We start from the raw sequence: 17,211 nt of genomic DNA on the forward strand, positions 1-17,211 counted from the left end.
GCAGCTCCTCTCCCAGGCATGACCTCACCAACCCACCCCTGCCCGCACATCACACGCAGATAATCCCTCAGTCACTCAATTGCTTTAGAGAGAAGCAAAACATAAAGCATTAAACATTTAAGGTAATAAGACTGAGTTACTTACCAGACTGAGGAGGAGGAAGGAGCAGCCAGACCCAGGAGTTTGGAGCACTGAAACCACCCTAGACCGTGGTGGTGGTGGTGGTGATGGAGGAGAAACAGCAGCAGCAGCCACCACCCTGCTTTCAGAGGGGCTGTTCCCCCCACACTCTGCTATATATCAATTACTTAATCACAGACTGAGGGATCCCAATCAGCACCTAATTACCCTGCCAAAGCAGGCCTGCTCCTTGTAGTTGCTGATGAAGCAGATTGTGCTGAAGGGAGGGCTGCCCCTCATCCTCTCCCCCCCCAGCCCAACTGATGTGGGTTGGCAGCCAGGCCTGCTACCTATTGTCACCTTGTCACCCACAGCCCTGTGGGGCTATGGGCAGGAACCCGGGTGTCCCAGCGTGCAGAGGCTGGGAAGCACCTATGGATCCCTCGTGGCTAATGCTATGTGCTGGTGATGTGTGCCACAGCATTGGCACTGCGGCTGGAATCCCATCAGTGATGCAGGCTGCACCCTAGCTCAGCTTGGAACACATTGGCTCGATTCTGCGCCCACCATGGCAGTGCTTCCCCACCGGAGCAGTCCAGGAGCTGCCCCTGTCCCTCAGAGCAGGAGGGACATGAGGGATGAGGCTCCTCTTGCAGGAGCAGGCACTGGGGCTTTTCCAGACCACAAGCCCATGTGGGCAGATGGGAATGGTTCCAGCAGCACAGAAGGGGCACCAGATCCCAGAACCATTGGCCAGAAAAAACCATCTGAAGCACCAGGAGCCACCCACAGGCAGTGCACATGTCCCGAGAACCACCAGCTCCCCTCACAGGGATGCTGAGACATCCTCTCATACATGAGCTACACTTTTTTGCTGTGTGTGTGAGGTCTGTTTGTATTTAATTATCAAATTGCAAAGTATTTACATCAACATTAGAGTTTCAGAGCATCTCCACCCACCACCCACAAAGCTGGACCTTTCTTATAGGTTTTTTTTTTTTTCCAAAATTTTATTATTATCCAAAAAAAAAAAAAAAAAAAGCTAAATATTTTACGTAGACACCAAAAAAGGCAGGTGGGGGGAGAGGGGAGCTGGGGAGAGAGATACAGATCCACATGTTCTCTGCATAGTCGGTTGGAGATCTTACAAAACACTGCTTAAAAAATTGCTATCAGCAGAGGAGAGTAACTTGTAGGACATTATTGACCCCGGGAAGCCAAAGAGCATCCTCAGTTTGGGGCTCCCCTCTGGAGTTTGTTGGCTTAAAAAAGAAAGTGGCAGACATCAATGGTGATGGAGCAGAGGCCCTCAGTCCCTGGAGCCTCTGGGTCGTGCCGGCTGCAGTGGCGAGTCCGGAGATGCTGGGTCCCACAGAAGGATGGATGGACACACGGACATGCAGACACGCAGCCCCAGCCTCGCACAGGAGGGCTCCTCCAGGATCACTCTGCTGTCTTCAGCCCCAGCACATCTCCTTCGTCAGAGCTTGCTGAAAGCCATGGAGAATTAAGCCAGCGCGGGGTGTTCCTTGCGCCAAGGCTGTGTTCCTGCTCTGCTGCTTGCTGGGAAGAGCCAGAGAATGAAACCACCGGATTCAGCCCGCTCCCATCCCGCTGCGCTCGTGCCAGACCCTGTATGTGCTGCAGACAACCAAAGACCAAACTTAACATGTGCGTTTGCCTTCTCTCTCCCCAGCTTTCAGGTCAAATCTGGCTTCCATACGTTAGTTTTAAGAGGTTTCTCCCAGGGATGGGGATTTTGTGTCATTTAGGCAGAGCTATGGCACAGCCACCCCTCGGGACAGGGCTTCTCTGGCAGCGCTGATGGGGATGCGGCAGCCGCCTGTCCCAGGGATGCAAACATGGAAAGACCCGGAACATCTTGATTTGGAAGATCTCTGCCCAAACACGGAAACACAGGCACAGCAAACCTGTGAGCAAGTGTGGGGAGAAAAGGCTCCAGGTCCCCAAATGATTAAAAACCAAAAATCCATTAAACCAGTCACTCTTCTCCAAGCCAGCAGGATCTCTCTGTCCTGCTGAAGTCTGTTCAAGCTGATTTTGAAGGTTTTACTCATTAAAAAGGAGACACCAACCAACCAACCAAGCGAGCACTTGGTTCATAAATAAGTGGCGGGGGAGCTGTGGGAGCAGTGGTGTGCCTGGACCCTGCTCTGGTGCAGGTCTGGGAGGCGGTTTTGGCCACCCCCCTGCCCATGCTCAGCTCCTACCTGGCTTTCATGGGACACTGGCACTGCAGCAGGGGTGAGTGAGCGGTGGTTTGGGGTTTGCTGCCTGCAAGGAGGCTGTGCTGGAGGGAAACCTCATCCCACAAGCAATGGGGAGGCGAAGAAAGCCCAAGGACCAAGAGGTAGGTAAAGCTGCTGGCTTCCCTCCCTGGGTCCTTCCCACCAGTGCGTGCCAGCACCTCCTCTAGTCCCCATTCCACCCCTGGTCCACGAGAGCATCCGAAGAGCACCCAGGCTGTTTCTGAGCCAGGATGCCCAGGACCCAAGAGGTGTGGCAGCAAAGCCTTGTGAGCCACCATGGTGAAGGGTTTCCAGCTGGGAATAGCCACAGGAGAGGGGAAGAAACAACACATGCAACGAAGTCAATGTCTGGGAGGGTGCAGGGACCGCTCGGGGGCTATGTACAAGCAGGTGCTGGACAGAAGAGCGCAGGGGCTGGTGCCACCCCACCGGGGTTCAGCCCCATGGGATGTGTGCCCGGGGGCGAAAGCATGGCGAGCCACCGACCACCGAAACAGGGCTGAGGCCTTTGGGAACAAGCAGTGGGAAGATGAGGATGCAAATGGTGCAGCACAGCATTCCCCGGGACTCTCCTCCAGGATGGCAGCCCATGGCTGGGGATGCTCCTGCTGCATGGGAACTGCAGCCCAGTGGTTGAGATGTGAGGGGTAGAGGGAAGGCAGCTAAAAACATACGGCGTGGACAAAAGCATCTGTGAAAGATGAGTATTTCCCCCAAAACACTCGCACACCCTGAAGAGCCACACGTGCCATGCACCCAAGCCTGTGGTGGCACCGGATTTGGTGGCAGGGCCAGCCCAGGGGATGCTGCTGGTGGCAGAGCTGGTGGCAGAGCTGGGGAGGGCGGCTGGGGGGGCTGTGGTGAACTTCCCAGGGACGGCTGGAAGACCAGGAATGCTCAGTGGGATAAAATGCCACCAGGGTGACCAGGCTGGCTGAGGGTGAGGGCTGTGCTGGCACCCCCCTGGTGCTGCTCCCAGGAGAGACAGACGGGTCCCTTGGGGGAACAGATGCAGCTGGAAGATGTGAACATGCACCTGGGTGCTCCCATGGGATGGTGTCGGTCACCGGAGCCATGAGCAGCCACATTTCATACTCCCAGTGCCAGAGGATGCCCGAGGAACGGGGACCACCAGTGTTCCGCTGCCACCCAACACCGATACATCACCCCATCCAAACCAGCCCGGGGTTGTGTCTTCCCTGTGGTGAAACATCCCTGCCAGTGCCCTCAGGAGAACCGGAGCCGAGGATGGGGGTGGTGGGGTGGGTGAAGGGGCAGGGAAATTTGTGCTGATTTAAAAAGGGGGTGCAGGAGACCGGGGCCATGTGTCCGAGGTGGGGTGATGTTGTCCCCCAGTTCCTCCAGGCTCACCCCAGAGCTGCTGGGGTGGGAAAGGTCTCCCAAAAGCCAAGTCTCTCATCAAGAGATGCTCCACTTGCCCTCCAAGCCGGCTCTGCCGGCACCCACAGGCTCCTCTTGCCAGCGGGACGGCGCCGCTTCATTAAACATGGGCCAGAAGTCTTAATGAGCGATGGGGGGACCCAGCACCTCCCCTGGCCGCATCCGGACATGATGCCCCATCCCGCCTCAGGGCTGCTCCACAAAAATCCAGCCCCTTGTTGGGGAGGCCAGCCCTCGGCGCCCCGCGGCGAGGACGACAGCGTCCTTGGTGCCAGGAGGAGCTCCGGGTCTATAGGTTCTCGCCGGGCTGGTACTGGGGCTCTGTCGAGGTGAAGTAGTCCTCCAGGAAAGCCTGCAGGTACTCAAAGGTGGGTCGCTCCTCTGGGTCCTTCCGCCAGCACTGGCACATGAGGTCGTGCAGGGACTCAGGGCACTCGGGCGGGCAGGGCATGCGGTACCCCCGCTCTACCTGGTCCAGCACCTCCCGGTTCACCATCCCTGAATGCGGCCAGAGGAGATGTGGCATTGATTAGAGTCAGGCCAGATCCTGCACCACACCTTTCCTGGAGGGCATCATGCTGAGATGAGCCTTACAGGAAACCCTGGTGACCCCCCAGCCCAATAGCACTCATCCCTGCCAGCCCATCACCTTGCTTTGGGATTGTAATCACGTTGCTTGGGGATTACAATGGGACAGGGTGGCTGTGACCCTGCTCACCCTGTCCCAGCAGAGGAGGATGTGACCTGGGCAGGAGCAGCTCAGCCCCGAGCCCATCATCCCTGCCCAAAGTGCAGGACAAACTTTGCACCAGCTTGTTCCTCTGCAAAGATGGCTCTGGGGCCACCGAGTGCTGGGGGCAACTGCTGGGGACAGGCAGCCAGTGCTGGGACACTGCAATGGGGATGGGGCTTCCACCAGCAGCTACCAGCCCTCACCTGGGTATGGCACTCTGCCCTTGGTTGTCAGCTCAGTCAAGAGGATGCCAAAGGACCAGACGTCCGACTTGATAGTAAACCTGCCGTACAGAGCAGCTTCGGGGGCTGTCCACTTGATGGGGAACTTGGCACCTGCAGGAGAGGCAGGGTGAGGGGCTGCAACCAGGGCCATGCGCTGCGTTGAGATGCAACACACACCCCTGGGAAGCAGGGACCAGTGGCCACTGCTCCAGTGCCAGGGCATGGTGCTGGTACCCCCCTGGAGCGCTGGGCACGCACCTTGCCGAGCAGTGTACTCATTGTCCTCGATGAGCCGCGCCAAGCCAAAGTCGGCCACTTTGCACACCAGGTTCTCCCCCACGAGGATGTTGGCCGCCCGCAGATCCCGGTGGACATAGTTCATCCTCTCCACGTAGGCCATGCCAGATGCAATCTGTGGGGACCAACACATGGGGCACCGAGGCTGGGGGGATGACACGAGGGTCCCCAGGGAGCACCCAGCACTGCCAAGGTGAACAGCTCTGCAGCAGGACCCCACCTCACATGTGGGAACAGCCAGTTGCTCAAGAAAACCCACATGGATACAGGTTTGCTGGCCAGGGAGAGCTGGCAGCAACAGGAAAGGGCAAAACGATGGTCCCTGCCTGCAGCCTGGCTCTAGGCTGAGCACCCATTGGGGACAGTGGCACCCACCCCAGGGAGGCTGCAGAGCACCCCACCACCCAACAGGCCATAGCCACAGCAGCCCAGCGAGGTGCTCGGGCAGCCAGTGCCCTTGGAAGGGGATGCGTGAGGCCTGGGGATGCACAAACCCACCTGAGCCGCCATATCCACGAGCTGGGGCAGCCGCAGGTACTTGCCCATCTCACCCTTCAGGAAGTCCAGGAGGCTCCCTGTGGGGAAGACCATGGTCACAGCAGTCCAGAGGAGCAGAGCCCCTCAGCCTCCCCTGGCATCCCTCCTGCGCTCACCCTTGCTCATGTACTCAGTGACAATGTAAATGGGCTCCTCTGAAACCACGGCATAGAGCTGAACCAGCTTCTCATGCCGGAGCTTCTTCATGACCTGGGCTTCCTGCAGGAAGGCCTCTGGGGACATGGTGCCAGGCTTCAGCGTCTTGATCGCCACCCGGGTGGTGCCGTTCCAGGTCCCTATGGCACAGGACACGCTGCTCAGGACACGTGTATGGGGCAGGGGGCCCATCCCTCGCCTGCTCCCCCACCCCACTGCAGGCTCTGGGCACCTGGGGAGAGGATGCGGGTGGTGACACTGGGGGACAGTGGGGTGGGAATGGTCCTTACCCATCCACACCTCTCCGAAGCAGCCCTGTCCCAGCTTGACCTCCAGCCGCAGCGATTCCCGGGGGATTTCCCAGGCATCCTTGGCAAGGCCTTGGGTCTGCGGCTTGGAAGTGGGGCAGACATTGGTGAGACGATGGCACAAGCCGTCGGCGTGTTCTAGCACAGGAGGGGACAAGACCAGGGTGACACTGGGGCATTTAGGCACATGACATCTTTACCCCCCATTTCCCTGTGAAGCACCTCAAAGACCCATACCCAAACCCTCACCCTCTTCCCTAAAACTCAACCAGCTTTTCACCAGCATCCCCCTCAACTGCTTTGGGGTCCCCCAACCCCACATTGGCTTCCCAGCAGCACCTATCCTGCAGTGAGGGCAGGCACAGCACCCAGGGTGTCACCCAAACCCCAAGGGGATCCCAAGTGACTACTCACTGGAGTAATAGGCCACGAGCTGCTGCAGGCTGTTGAACTGGGTGCGGGAGGTGATGTAGAAGCCACCACTGTCCAGCTTGCGGATCTTGTAGTGCTTCACGTTGAGCCCCTTGGCGTTGTCGAAGTCAGAGACAGAGAGGCAATAGGCACCTGTGGGGAGGACCAAGGGGCTGGGGGAATGCACCACAGATGGGTGCTCCCCATGGGGTCCTGCCGGGGGATTGGTGCAGGGGGGTAGGACCATGCGTGCAGGCTGCTGCTTCCCCCCAGAAGCAGAGGTTGGGGAGCAGCTCCTCATGCCAGGGAGGGATGGCACATACCCCCGGCTACAGCCATACCAAGTAATCACAACCTTCAGCTGCGCCCCCTGCACAGCAGCTCTGCCAAGCCTTGCCCCCAGCCAGGCTGGCACAGAGACGAGGGTCTCCTGCAGACTCCCCACTGCAGAAGGAGGTGGCTGTTGGGTCATTCATCTGGGCACGGGTGATCCCCACTGCTCCTCCAGCATCCCCATGGGCCATGCTAACACGAGGCATCATCCCCTCTGGTCCCCAGAGCCCTGCCAGGTCCCTCTCCCCAGTGCACAGCACCACAGACACTTCCTCCACAAGGAATGCTGCTCCTGGCCAGAACCCACTCTCAGAGGAGCCAGCATGCAGGGATAGAGCATGTCCCTCACACTGGCACCAAACCCACTGGGTTTGGGGGGGCCCAGCAGGAAGGTGAGCAGCTCCCAGGACACAGGGATGAACACGGCTCTGACAGCAATGAGGGGACACAGAAGCAGGGGACAGGACCAGGCTGGGGGGAGCTGCTGACCCACAACCCCAACATCTCAGAGGGGAGCCAAGGGGCTGAGGGGCCAAATTCCCTCCTCCAAATCCCACTGATGGCATCACTTTGGCAGCTTGTCTCTCCTCTGGCCACAGGAGAGCAACACTGCACTCCACAAGTAACAGAAAGGAAGATTTATGCCACTGCTTGAATGAGCTGTTTCCACCAGGATAAAATAAATAGTGGCAAGCTCAAGGCATCAAAACAGAAAGGAACATCAAGAAGCTTTTCCCAAAGGTGCCTTTTGGAGACAAACTAAACCACATTTGCAGGTAAGAAACAGCATCCTCAGGCAGCTGAACCATGAAGAACACAACTTGCACTTTTGGGGAGCACAAAACAACTATGAAGAATCATTAGACTTGAAAGAAGGACCTAAAGATTCAGCAGTACTTCTGCCTGGTTGCCCAGGAAGCACATACCCAAGATTTTGCCACTGAGGACTAGGAAAAAACAAAAACCATCTACTTGGGGGTGTAAAAAAACACCTCCCAAACCCCAAAATCAAACAAACATCACAAAACCCCACCAAAAAACAGTAAAAAGAGCATCCTGCCTGCTGGTTTTGTCTACAAGGTTCGACACTTCCTCTCCCTCGCTGTGCGCTCCAAGACCTGGGACTATGCAGTGACCGAGGAGACTGGTGTCTCTGTGTCGTGCTCCCCATCCCCTGGAGGGGGGCTCCTCAGGCTGGTCACCCCATCCCCGCTCACCTTTCGTGGTCTCGCTCTCCCGCACCAGGAAGGTTCCTCGGGGGTTTTCGGGGTTCAGCAGCAGCCGCTCGGACTCGCGGCGAGTGATCTTCCCAAAGTACCACCTGCAAGAGCAAAAGCAAGGCAATGGCTCAGCCCCGGCACCACCCGCCTGCCCATTGCCTGCCCAACAGCAGGCTCAGCCCTGGCCTGCCCACTGCACATTTCAGAGACCACAGGCTGCATCTCTGGGCTCGGGATCTGGGTACCCTGGTGTACCATAGGGGGTACCATGTTGGGGTGCACCGTGCCCACATACAGCATCAACCAAGGAACAACCTGCACCACACACCACAGAATGCCTGCATGACAAAAGCCTCCCCAAATGAGGGGCTCCAGGGACCCCGGAAGCCCCCTGAGATCTTGCTGGGGGGATGGCATGCTGCTGCCTGGGGATGGGTGAGGCGCTGGCACAGGGTGCCCAGAGAAGCTGTGGCTGCCCCATCCCTGGCAGTGCTCAAGGCCAGGTTGGACACAGGGGCTTGGAGCAACCTGCTCTAGTGGAAGGTGTCCCTGCCCGTGGCAGGGGGTTGGAACTGGATGAGCTTTAAGGTCCCTTCCGACCCAAACCATTCTGTGATTCTACGACATAGGTGGCACCTCCTGCTTTGGGAGTTAGGGCCCCTGCCTGCTCTCCTGTGTGACAGTCACCTCTGTGCCCAGCCTGATCTACACAGGCAGAGCCAGCAGCATCCTCATACACGGATGCGTGTCCATGCAGAAGAGTAAAAACCAGACCAAAAGCATAACAGGTCCGCCATGGCCCCTGCCATGCCACTGCTCATCCCTCCACCGCGCAAGCTCACTGCACCTCTGTGCTATGGGTCTTAAAGAAAGGCTGGAAAACATTTAAGGGGGTTGCAAATTCCAAGCAGGTAAAAATAATAAAAAGGAAGAACCCAGGGGCCTTGCCCAGGAGAGGGGCAGGGGGAGGAGGAGTGCTCAGGGTATGTTTGCTATCGCTTGTCTTTAAACTGTCTAAAAGATGGCAATTACTCTTCAGCCTGGATGGAGTCTGAGGGTGCGACATAGTTACTGGGGATGTAGCCCGTCTGTCCTGTAGTGAGGGAATGAGCCAGCCACCAGTCACCTTCCCTGCAAGAGAACCAAAACACACTCAGTGTGAAGCCAGGAGCCACTCTGGCCAGCCCCGCAGCCCCCAAACCCCGGCCAGGAAAGCTCCTCCTGCCAGCCTCTGCCTGTGGCTCCGTTTGGTCAAGCTCTGGTATTGGGGCCACCCATCCACGTATGGGATGCTTTAAACTTAAATCAGGCAGGGCAGCCAGTGAGCCAAAGTACCTCCAGAGCCACGTGAATGCCAGCGGGGTCTGGCTGGAGGTTGAGAAGCATTGGGGATCCAAGGCAGCAGGGAGCAGCAGGCAAGGGGAGGAAGGGGCAACAGAGAAAAGCAACAGAATGATGGCAATAGTTAAAAAAAGCACCAGGAAACACCAAGTTTGTTAAACACAGGCTGCAGAAAAGCCACAGACAGGGCAGAGGTTTGGGCAGGCAGGTGAGACCTGCCCTGCAGTGATGCCCCGTGTGGATGCAGTGAGCTCCATCCAGCTCGGGTCCCACTGGGACAGGCCCCTTGCATGGCTGCAGCCCCTGACGAAGGGCTGCCCCGCAGCTTCAGCAAGGGCTGCGCTTGCACAATCGTGAATGCAGCTCACACGGAGCCACGCACTCCACTGCGCTGGTCCTGAGCACGGCTCTGCCCTGCAGGAGCCCCTCTGCCATCCCCAATGGCCGGGGCTGACCCACCATCCCTCCTGCCCCAGGCACAACAGCCCCAAGCATGTCCCCAGGAGCTGGCAGGGTGTGGGAGCCTTCTCACTGCTCTGCCCTCCTCACTGCAGGCTCCTGCACAGCACAGGGCAGGAAAGGACAATAAATAAAGAACAACAGGACAGCAGGAGGTGGCTTCCCCTTCCCCATGGCCAGCAGAGCTTCCTCCCACCACCTGCATCTGCTCGCCCATCAAAGACAGAGTCAATTTATCCTGACCAGGAGGGAGACGAGGCTACGGGAAAACTGCATTTGTGGGAACAGCACCACAAGGATGCAAGAACTTGGCAGGACAACCTCCACGAACACTCCGCAGAAAAGCCTTAATAACCTCTATCACCACTAAAAGATTCAGCAGATCCCACATCCAGACCCATCCCCAACCCCTCCATCCTCGCTCCAGACACACCAACAGCTTGTGACTTTTGCTTATCCCAGCTAAACCAGTGATGCTTTGAAGCAGATGGGAGAAGCTGGACACAGCTCCCAGCTCCCTGCGATGGTGTCGAGGTGGTGAAAGCGGGGACCCTCCAGGCACCATCTCCCCCCCAGAGATCAGGGCTCTGCTGCCATCCTGGAGCCCACTCCCAGCCCTGCAATAGCCCCAGATGGTGTTTTAGCTTCTTCCAGCCCCAGCACATCTTGTGGCAGGTAGCTCGGGCTCCCTAGCCAGAGCTGCTGCCCCAGCCACCTTCACTGAGGTGGCTCCAAAGGGGACAGGAGGCTGTTTGGGCTCCATTCCCATGGGACCAGAGCAAACCTCTGCTTGAGAAATGTCCAGCTTTTGACTTGTGGCTTTATTCCAGCTTGGGCTGCGGGGCTGCAAGCTGGGAATTCACAAAAACAAACTATTCCAAAAATGTCTCAGCAGGGAAAAAAATAATAAATAATCATCATCATCAAAACAAAGCATTTCAACAATTCCCTGCACAATCTTACCCAAAATACCCCACCACATCCCTGCTGGCTGCCAGCTGGCTGGGAGGAGACCTCCTCCCATTGGAAATGGTACCATGAGAGCTTTTCTGCCCAGGGGGTGTATGGATTCAGCCCATCCAGAAGGCTGAGTGAGGGTCACTGCAGACAGATTGAGCTTTGCTGGATTGCTGCAGCGACACAGAGGCTTCTCCTCTTGCTGAGCACAACCCCAGCCCTGTTAGAGCATCCAAAACCTGCAGCCTCCCTGCAAAGCTGCTGGTGGCCGGTCACCCCCATGGCCATAGGCTCCTGCAGCCCTTCCCAGGCTGACCCCAAGCACTCTTGGACAGCCCAGGGCACCCACTGTGCCTTGCCATGGAGCCCAGAGGAAGGGTACATCCATCCCATGCCTGCCTTTTGCTGTCCCCAAAGCACAGCAACCCAAGCGGCTCTAGGACCACCTCCAGGCACTCAGTGAGAAGAGACATTCACCCCCCTGAGCACTGCAGCGACTGCACAGCTTCCTGCACCGCCTCTCTGCCTGTGGACATCCCACCCGCACAGCCATAGCAGACACCAGGAAGGTCAGCAGCCAGATCTGCACCTCCACTGATGGGCTGCATTGCCAAAAAGAGCCCTTTTGCTCACCAGGGTGCTGCAGAACCCATCACATCCCAACCCTTCCCTCTGACTGGCCTTTGACAAACAGTAACAGAGAAAAAAGAAGGATGGAAACCCCAGAAATGGTATAAGGCATAAAGAAAAAACGCTCATATACAGGCCCAATCTGGACCCCCAATGGGCAAAGCTCACTTTGTAACAGCCCAAACCAGAACCCAAGCCTGGGGCCAATACGCTGCTGAGGCTATGAAAGCAAGACACACCAAACCCCCAAATCCAGCCTTTTCCTGAAGCGTTGAAGCCCTGCACATCCTGGACTTCATGGATTAGATGAATCACCATTAATAAACAGCATTGAAACAAGGAGAACAAGGATCAGATTGAAAATATGTTTGTGCAACACTGCCCAACCATTGCAGAAATATCACCCCCGGGATGTTCCCTTGTCTTTCCAACCTTTGGCCGTGCAGAGCTGTTTTGGGTGCCCAGGTTGGAAGGAAGCAGTGGAGGGGCCAGCAGGAGCTGCAGACCCCATGTATGCCATATGCCAGGACTGAGCACATGTGGGTTTAATACAGGATCATGTTTAGGAGCATCTTCCAGCCCTGCTCTACGAAGCAAGTGATGGGTGTGCTGCTACGACCAGGATGGAGAGCAAACAGGCAGGAGCCAGATCCCTAAGGAAGTGCTTGAGTCCCCTGAGCCACTCACAAAAAATTGAAGTAACATTAAAAAATGCAAAAATAAAAGCAAAAAAGGCCAGGAGGGAGCAGAGAGCCAACTGAAAAGGGACTGCAGCGGGGTGCCAGGCACAGACAAGGAAAGCAGGCCAGGTTCAGAGCTCCTGGACACAGTGCTGGATGAAGCAACTCCCTGGCACAGCAAGGGGCTCCCTGCTCTGCCCTGGTTACTCAGGGGGGACAAACCAACCAACCACAAAACCATTGGGCAACCATCTCCTCCCAGCCCCGCTGCACCCAACCTCGCCCTATGGGCAGCAGAAGGGCTTTTAGCATTTAAGATTGCTAACAATAATAATAGTAATAATCTGCAATACACACCTGACATCCACTTTTCTCCTAAACGACAGCATGGCACAGAGAAGAGAAAGAAGAGTCAAGGCTGAGATCGGAGACACCGTGCAAGCACAGGGGAAAGCACCCGCGAAGCTGAGAAGTGTCCAGGCAAAGGAGAGGGAGCTGAGCGCTGATGGGGACAGGGGACCAGTGGGTACATTGGAGGGCACAGACTGGCCAGCCAGCAGAGGAGGTGGCTTGATCACAAGGCTGCAAGGCAACAGTGACCAGCAGCAGGGCTGGGAGGATGTGGGAGCAGGTGAATGATCGCCTCCAGCACCGGCATCCTTGGACAAGTCACTGTGTCTGTGCGAGTTTCAGCACATCCCTCTTTGAGCACCCATCCCTGGGAGGGCTGGGGCCGGGCTCGGGACTCCGCAGGAGGGAGGAAGGTGGCAGCTCATCCATGCGGGCTCTGCTGCAGGGACAGGGACACTCACGTGTTGTTGACAATCTGCAGGCGCTCTCCCTTCTTGAAGGACAAGTCCGTTTCGGTCCGGGACTCATAGTCATACAGGGCCACGAAGGTGGTGACTCCACCTGTGACAGAGAGCAGTCAGGACAGGCACAGCCACCAGACCCTCCTCTCCCACCATCCCCCCACCAGCCAGTAAGACACAGATCTGCTCCCCCTCCAGCTCAAAAGCAGGAGACCCCATCATCACAACAAGCAGCCGGAACCAAACCCACAAAGACCCAACCGAGACCCTCCCCACTGTGCCGAGCCCCAGCCCACACTGACCCGCCAGCGCCCCGGCACGCTGCGGTGAGGTGACCGTGTCGGAGGTGTTGAAGCCCCCAAAGAGCTTGGACTCGGCAGCCATGGTCCCAAAGGAGCGGCTGGGTGTGCGATGGGCATCGGGAGCAGCCGCCTTGCTGGGGGTCTGTGAGGCTGGGTAACCCCCATGGTGGGTGTTGTCGGTGGGCTCTAGGCTGCGCCGGCGCTGGCTGGGGTCTTTGGGCTTGCTCTTGCTGCTCCCCATGGTCCCGGGCTGGAGGAGACAGACATGCAGAGGACTTATTACTATTATCATTATTATTATTATTATTATTATTATTATTATTGTTATTAAGAAGTTGCTTCCCAGGACTTGCATGACAGACACCTGCCCACTAGGAAACAAAACAATCTCTGGAGTCTGTTCAAGCACCAGCTGCCGGGCAGTCTGGCCATCCTGCCCTTGCCCTGGGATAGCATCGTTCCTCATTAACACCAAGCCACCTCCTGCATGGCCACAGCAGCCAGGAAAACACTGGGAGCAGAGAGGGAAGCATGCTTAGCTGTGGGAGTGCAGAGTGAGGATGCTGAGTGTGGAGCATGGACCGGTGCTCGGGAGCATGGCTGCTCCAGGGCCAGGCACTCACCACGGGATGGAACTCAGCATCCCATATAGCCACCCTTCCTCCTACACGAGGGTTTCTACCAAGGCACAGACAGGAGAAGACAAAACCCAGGCAAATATTCATGAGTTTGGATTACTCCAACTGCAGATATTTGGAGAACCCATAGCTGCATCACTTTGCTTGCTCAGGATGGGGATTTAAATGCTGAGGATGTCCCTGTGAAGTCCAAAACATGAAGCAACTGGGATAAAAGTTGAAATCAGGAGCAGTTTCAGGCAGTTAGCAGCTGGGATCTTGTCTTTATATATAGACATGCCTTCCTTTCCACTCAAGATCATGCTCTATAAATACCTTCAAGGTAATGATATAAATGAAGGAAGGGAATTATTTGCAGTCTCTAAAGATGGCAGGATACCCAGCAGTGTCCTGAAGCTATGGAAGGAAATATTTACGCTACATCACGCATGGCAGGAGGGAAAAGGGAGGTGGAGACAACCAGGGAGGAAAATGTCTCTGATAAGAAAAAACAAGCAGGGAAGGAACGGAGGAGGCAACCGCTGCCTGCGGGGTGCAGACCTGGATGCAGCCACCTGTGAGGCTTTGCCAGGGGCTCAGCCTCACCCAACAGATGGTTCTTCTAACCCAGCTTTTGACATAGGCACAGGCTCTGAGTGGGGCTGGGGCCATGGGGCAGCTCCAGCAGATTCCACAGCCCGGCAGCAGTGGGGCATAGCCCCATGGCTCCTGCTGCGGGGAAGCTTAGGGGTGCCAGGCACAAGCTCTGCTCCCCTCCCAGCTCCCCTGGGACAATCAGGGCTTATTCCCAAAAGACCCAACTTCCATGTGCTGTTTTCCAGCTCCCAAATTGCACAGGGGACCAGCAGCATTCCCTGTCCCCTTTCCACACAGGTTCACTTCATCTGCAAGCATGCTGATGGGATCAGACCTTGCCAGGATCTGGGAATCAGAACAAAGTGATTTTTCAGGCTGGGGAGTCACTCCAGTGAGGAGCAGAGCTGCCCTTCCTCTTACGCATGCAGGCAACGAGGAGGGACTGATGCCTCTACCTGCCACGGGACACGGCCCACGTGTATCTGTGCTGGGCTTTGGGAACCTCGGAGCAAAGGGAAGGTCAAATATAAGCTTTATGCTTGCAAATCGTCACTGCCAGCAATCCAGAGACAGATCCCGTGGCAAAGAGGAAGGGTTTGTCCCATAAATAAACATGCTTTTAAAAGCCTGGTGCAGAAGATGCTAAAGCAGAACTGCAGAGGGAAAGCAGGACCTTAGAAACAAAAAGACAAAGCCCCCACTGGTAAGGAATGCGATCCTCCCCATGGAATCCTCCCCTTCCCTTTGCTCACCTCCACCCTGGGCTCCGGTACCCGCTGGTGCTCCCGGGATGCGCGGGGAGGAAAGCAGGACACGGCGCAGCTGTGACCGTGCAGCTTGTGACTGCCCACGCGACCGTGAGCAAGGGGCAGAGCTGCTCAGAGTTTCCCCTGAAAGCAGCACTTCCCCAGGCAGGAAAACACCCAGCCCGGGCGGTGGATTTAGCAGCACTTCGGGGACACGAGAGTCCCTTGAGCGCACCCTGCGGGGCTGCCAGCCTGGGCCAGCAACTGATTTACCAGTGTCATGAGACAAATCAATAGTATAAAATAGTCATTATAAGAGATTAGCCAGGAGCAGAGCACAGGAAAGGGAGAGTGGATCCCCCAGGCACTTCCCCAATGTCCTCAAAGGAGGGGGGTGCTCCCTACACACCCATTAGCCTGCAGGCGCAGAACATGCATCTTTCAGGCATGTCGTGGCCAGGGACATCACAGACTGTGAGTTCATCCCTCCTTGCACAGCGGTTTTGGGAAGGGACAGCTCTCTACGCACATCACAAGCTCTCAGCTTGTGCCTCCTTGGCAAGGGCTTTGCTGGGTCTGTGCTGGTCACCAAACCCTTGGGGCTTTGGCTGCAGGAGCCCAAGATGGGAGAGAAGGAGGAGGCACAATCCCATGGTCCTCTGGGGAAGGGGCTGCAGAGCAGCGATCCCTGCTCTGAGCTCTCCTGTTCCAAACAGCTTTGCACCTAAACACCTGCACACACTTGCTTCAGTTTGGCTGGTGCAAAATGCAGGCTGGCAACCCCAAAATGTGCCCAGAGGCACTGGCAGCCTCGCACCATCCCCGCTCTGAGTCCCAGAGAACTCAGCCAATGTGACCATGTAGCTTTAGCCCTGTGGCTGCCCCAGGGAGAACATTCCCAACCTTCACCTAGGGAGGAGTGGGGGGCCCCAGAAACCCCCTGCAGTCCCCACATCGCTGCATTGGCAGCTGGCAAGGAAAGGGTGCAAATTCCTCCTGGAGGACTCAGGGGGTCGTGCAAGAGCCTGGCAGAGGAGTTATTAAAGACAGCAGGAATGTGCTGTGCAGTCAGGTCCCTGGGGGGGCACCAAGGAAAGACCCCCCTGCCTCCAGCAGAGCTGGCAATGAGCCCCCCCAGAGCCAAGGGGCAGAGAAGGAAGTTAGTAAACCCACTGCCTGGTGTGGCAGCTCCCAGCACACTCCAGCAGCATCACTGGGAGCTGTGGACTGCAAAAGATACTCACCATCAGCGGCTCCACTGTATTTATGTCTAATGTGGGGTATTTCTATATGTAACAGGCTGCAGGCATGCCCAGCCAGGGCAGCCCAGCCAATGCCTGGTGGGATATTTCCCTGCTCCCAAGCTTTCCACAGCCAACAGTGCTGGGATGGGGGGCTCAGCATCATTCCCATCCCGGCCAGTGCCTCGGCTTTCATCAGGGCTTCCCCTTGCAAGGCTTGTGTGGAGACAGGCTGGAGCTCAGCCAGCATTCCCGGTGCTCGCCTCTGACTGATGCGAGGCGGCGGAGGGAGCAGCGTTCCTGCGGTGGGGATTAGCACCCCGGGCACGTCGCAGCCTGCAGGAACTCCCCTGCTTTCCACTTCGGGGGTCAGCGCCAGCGGCAAAGCACAAACCACCGCGGCGCTGCGTTGTGAGGCCTCAGCTCTGTCCCCCATGCCGGGGGGAGCTCCGAGGGATGGGAAGGATGAAGGGAGGGTTGTGTCACCCAGCACCCAAAGGGACTGTTGCAGAGCACCCGGCACCCCAGACCGGAGCCCCCCAGAGGGCGTGGAGAGGGTTTCCCTTTGCTCATTCAGCAAAGCAGCCTGGTCCCCCCCTTCCCGGGCCGTCGGAGATGTCTTACCAGTGCTTCCCGGCTACAGCCTCGCCGCGGGGTGGGGAGGGGCCGCCGGCAAAGTCAGCGCAGCTCCCGCTGCAGCCTGCGAGACAGAGGGGACGTCAGCGCCCGCAGCGCCCGCAGCGCCCGCAGCGCCCGCAGCGCCCGCCGCCCTCTCCCCCCGCGCCACGGTCTGGCGCCCAGGGCTCCCGCTGCCTTCCT

At 57.3% G+C, this 17,211-nt stretch overlaps 1 protein-coding gene across 4 annotated transcripts in view; it reads right to left on the reverse strand.

Moving 5' to 3' along the window:
- Positions 1-999: 999 nt before the first annotated feature.
- The window catches only part of SRC (SRC proto-oncogene, non-receptor tyrosine kinase), a 29,709-nt gene continuing 13,497 nt past the window's right edge, over positions 1,000-17,211 (reverse strand). For 2 of the 4 annotated variants that reach the window (XM_030502950.1, XM_030502949.2), the window contains exons 2-14: positions 17,017-17,092; positions 13,192-13,441; positions 12,890-12,989; positions 12,435-12,452; positions 9,043-9,141; positions 8,008-8,111; positions 6,461-6,610; positions 6,029-6,184; positions 5,699-5,878; positions 5,544-5,620; positions 5,007-5,160; positions 4,728-4,859; positions 1,000-4,289 (exon numbers count right to left, since the gene is read on the reverse strand). In XM_030502950.1, the coding sequence (XP_030358810.1) occupies positions 4,081-4,289; positions 4,728-4,859; positions 5,007-5,160; positions 5,544-5,620; positions 5,699-5,878; positions 6,029-6,184; positions 6,461-6,610; positions 8,008-8,111; positions 9,043-9,141; positions 12,435-12,452; positions 12,890-12,989; positions 13,192-13,432 (1,620 nt within the window). In that variant the 5' untranslated portion in view covers positions 13,433-13,441; positions 17,017-17,092 and the 3' untranslated portion in view covers positions 1,000-4,080. The remainder of the gene's footprint in view (positions 4,290-4,727; positions 4,860-5,006; positions 5,161-5,543; positions 5,621-5,698; positions 5,879-6,028; positions 6,185-6,460; positions 6,611-8,007; positions 8,112-9,042; positions 9,142-12,434; positions 12,453-12,889; positions 12,990-13,191; positions 13,442-17,016; positions 17,093-17,211) is intronic. The other 2 variants (XM_030502951.1, XM_030502952.2) reach the window with 2 other exon arrangements.

Source organism: Strigops habroptila, chromosome 13 (assembly GCF_004027225.2).
Source record: "Strigops habroptila isolate Jane chromosome 13, bStrHab1.2.pri, whole genome shotgun sequence".
Lineage (NCBI taxonomy): Eukaryota > Metazoa > Chordata > Aves > Psittaciformes > Psittacidae > Strigops > Strigops habroptila.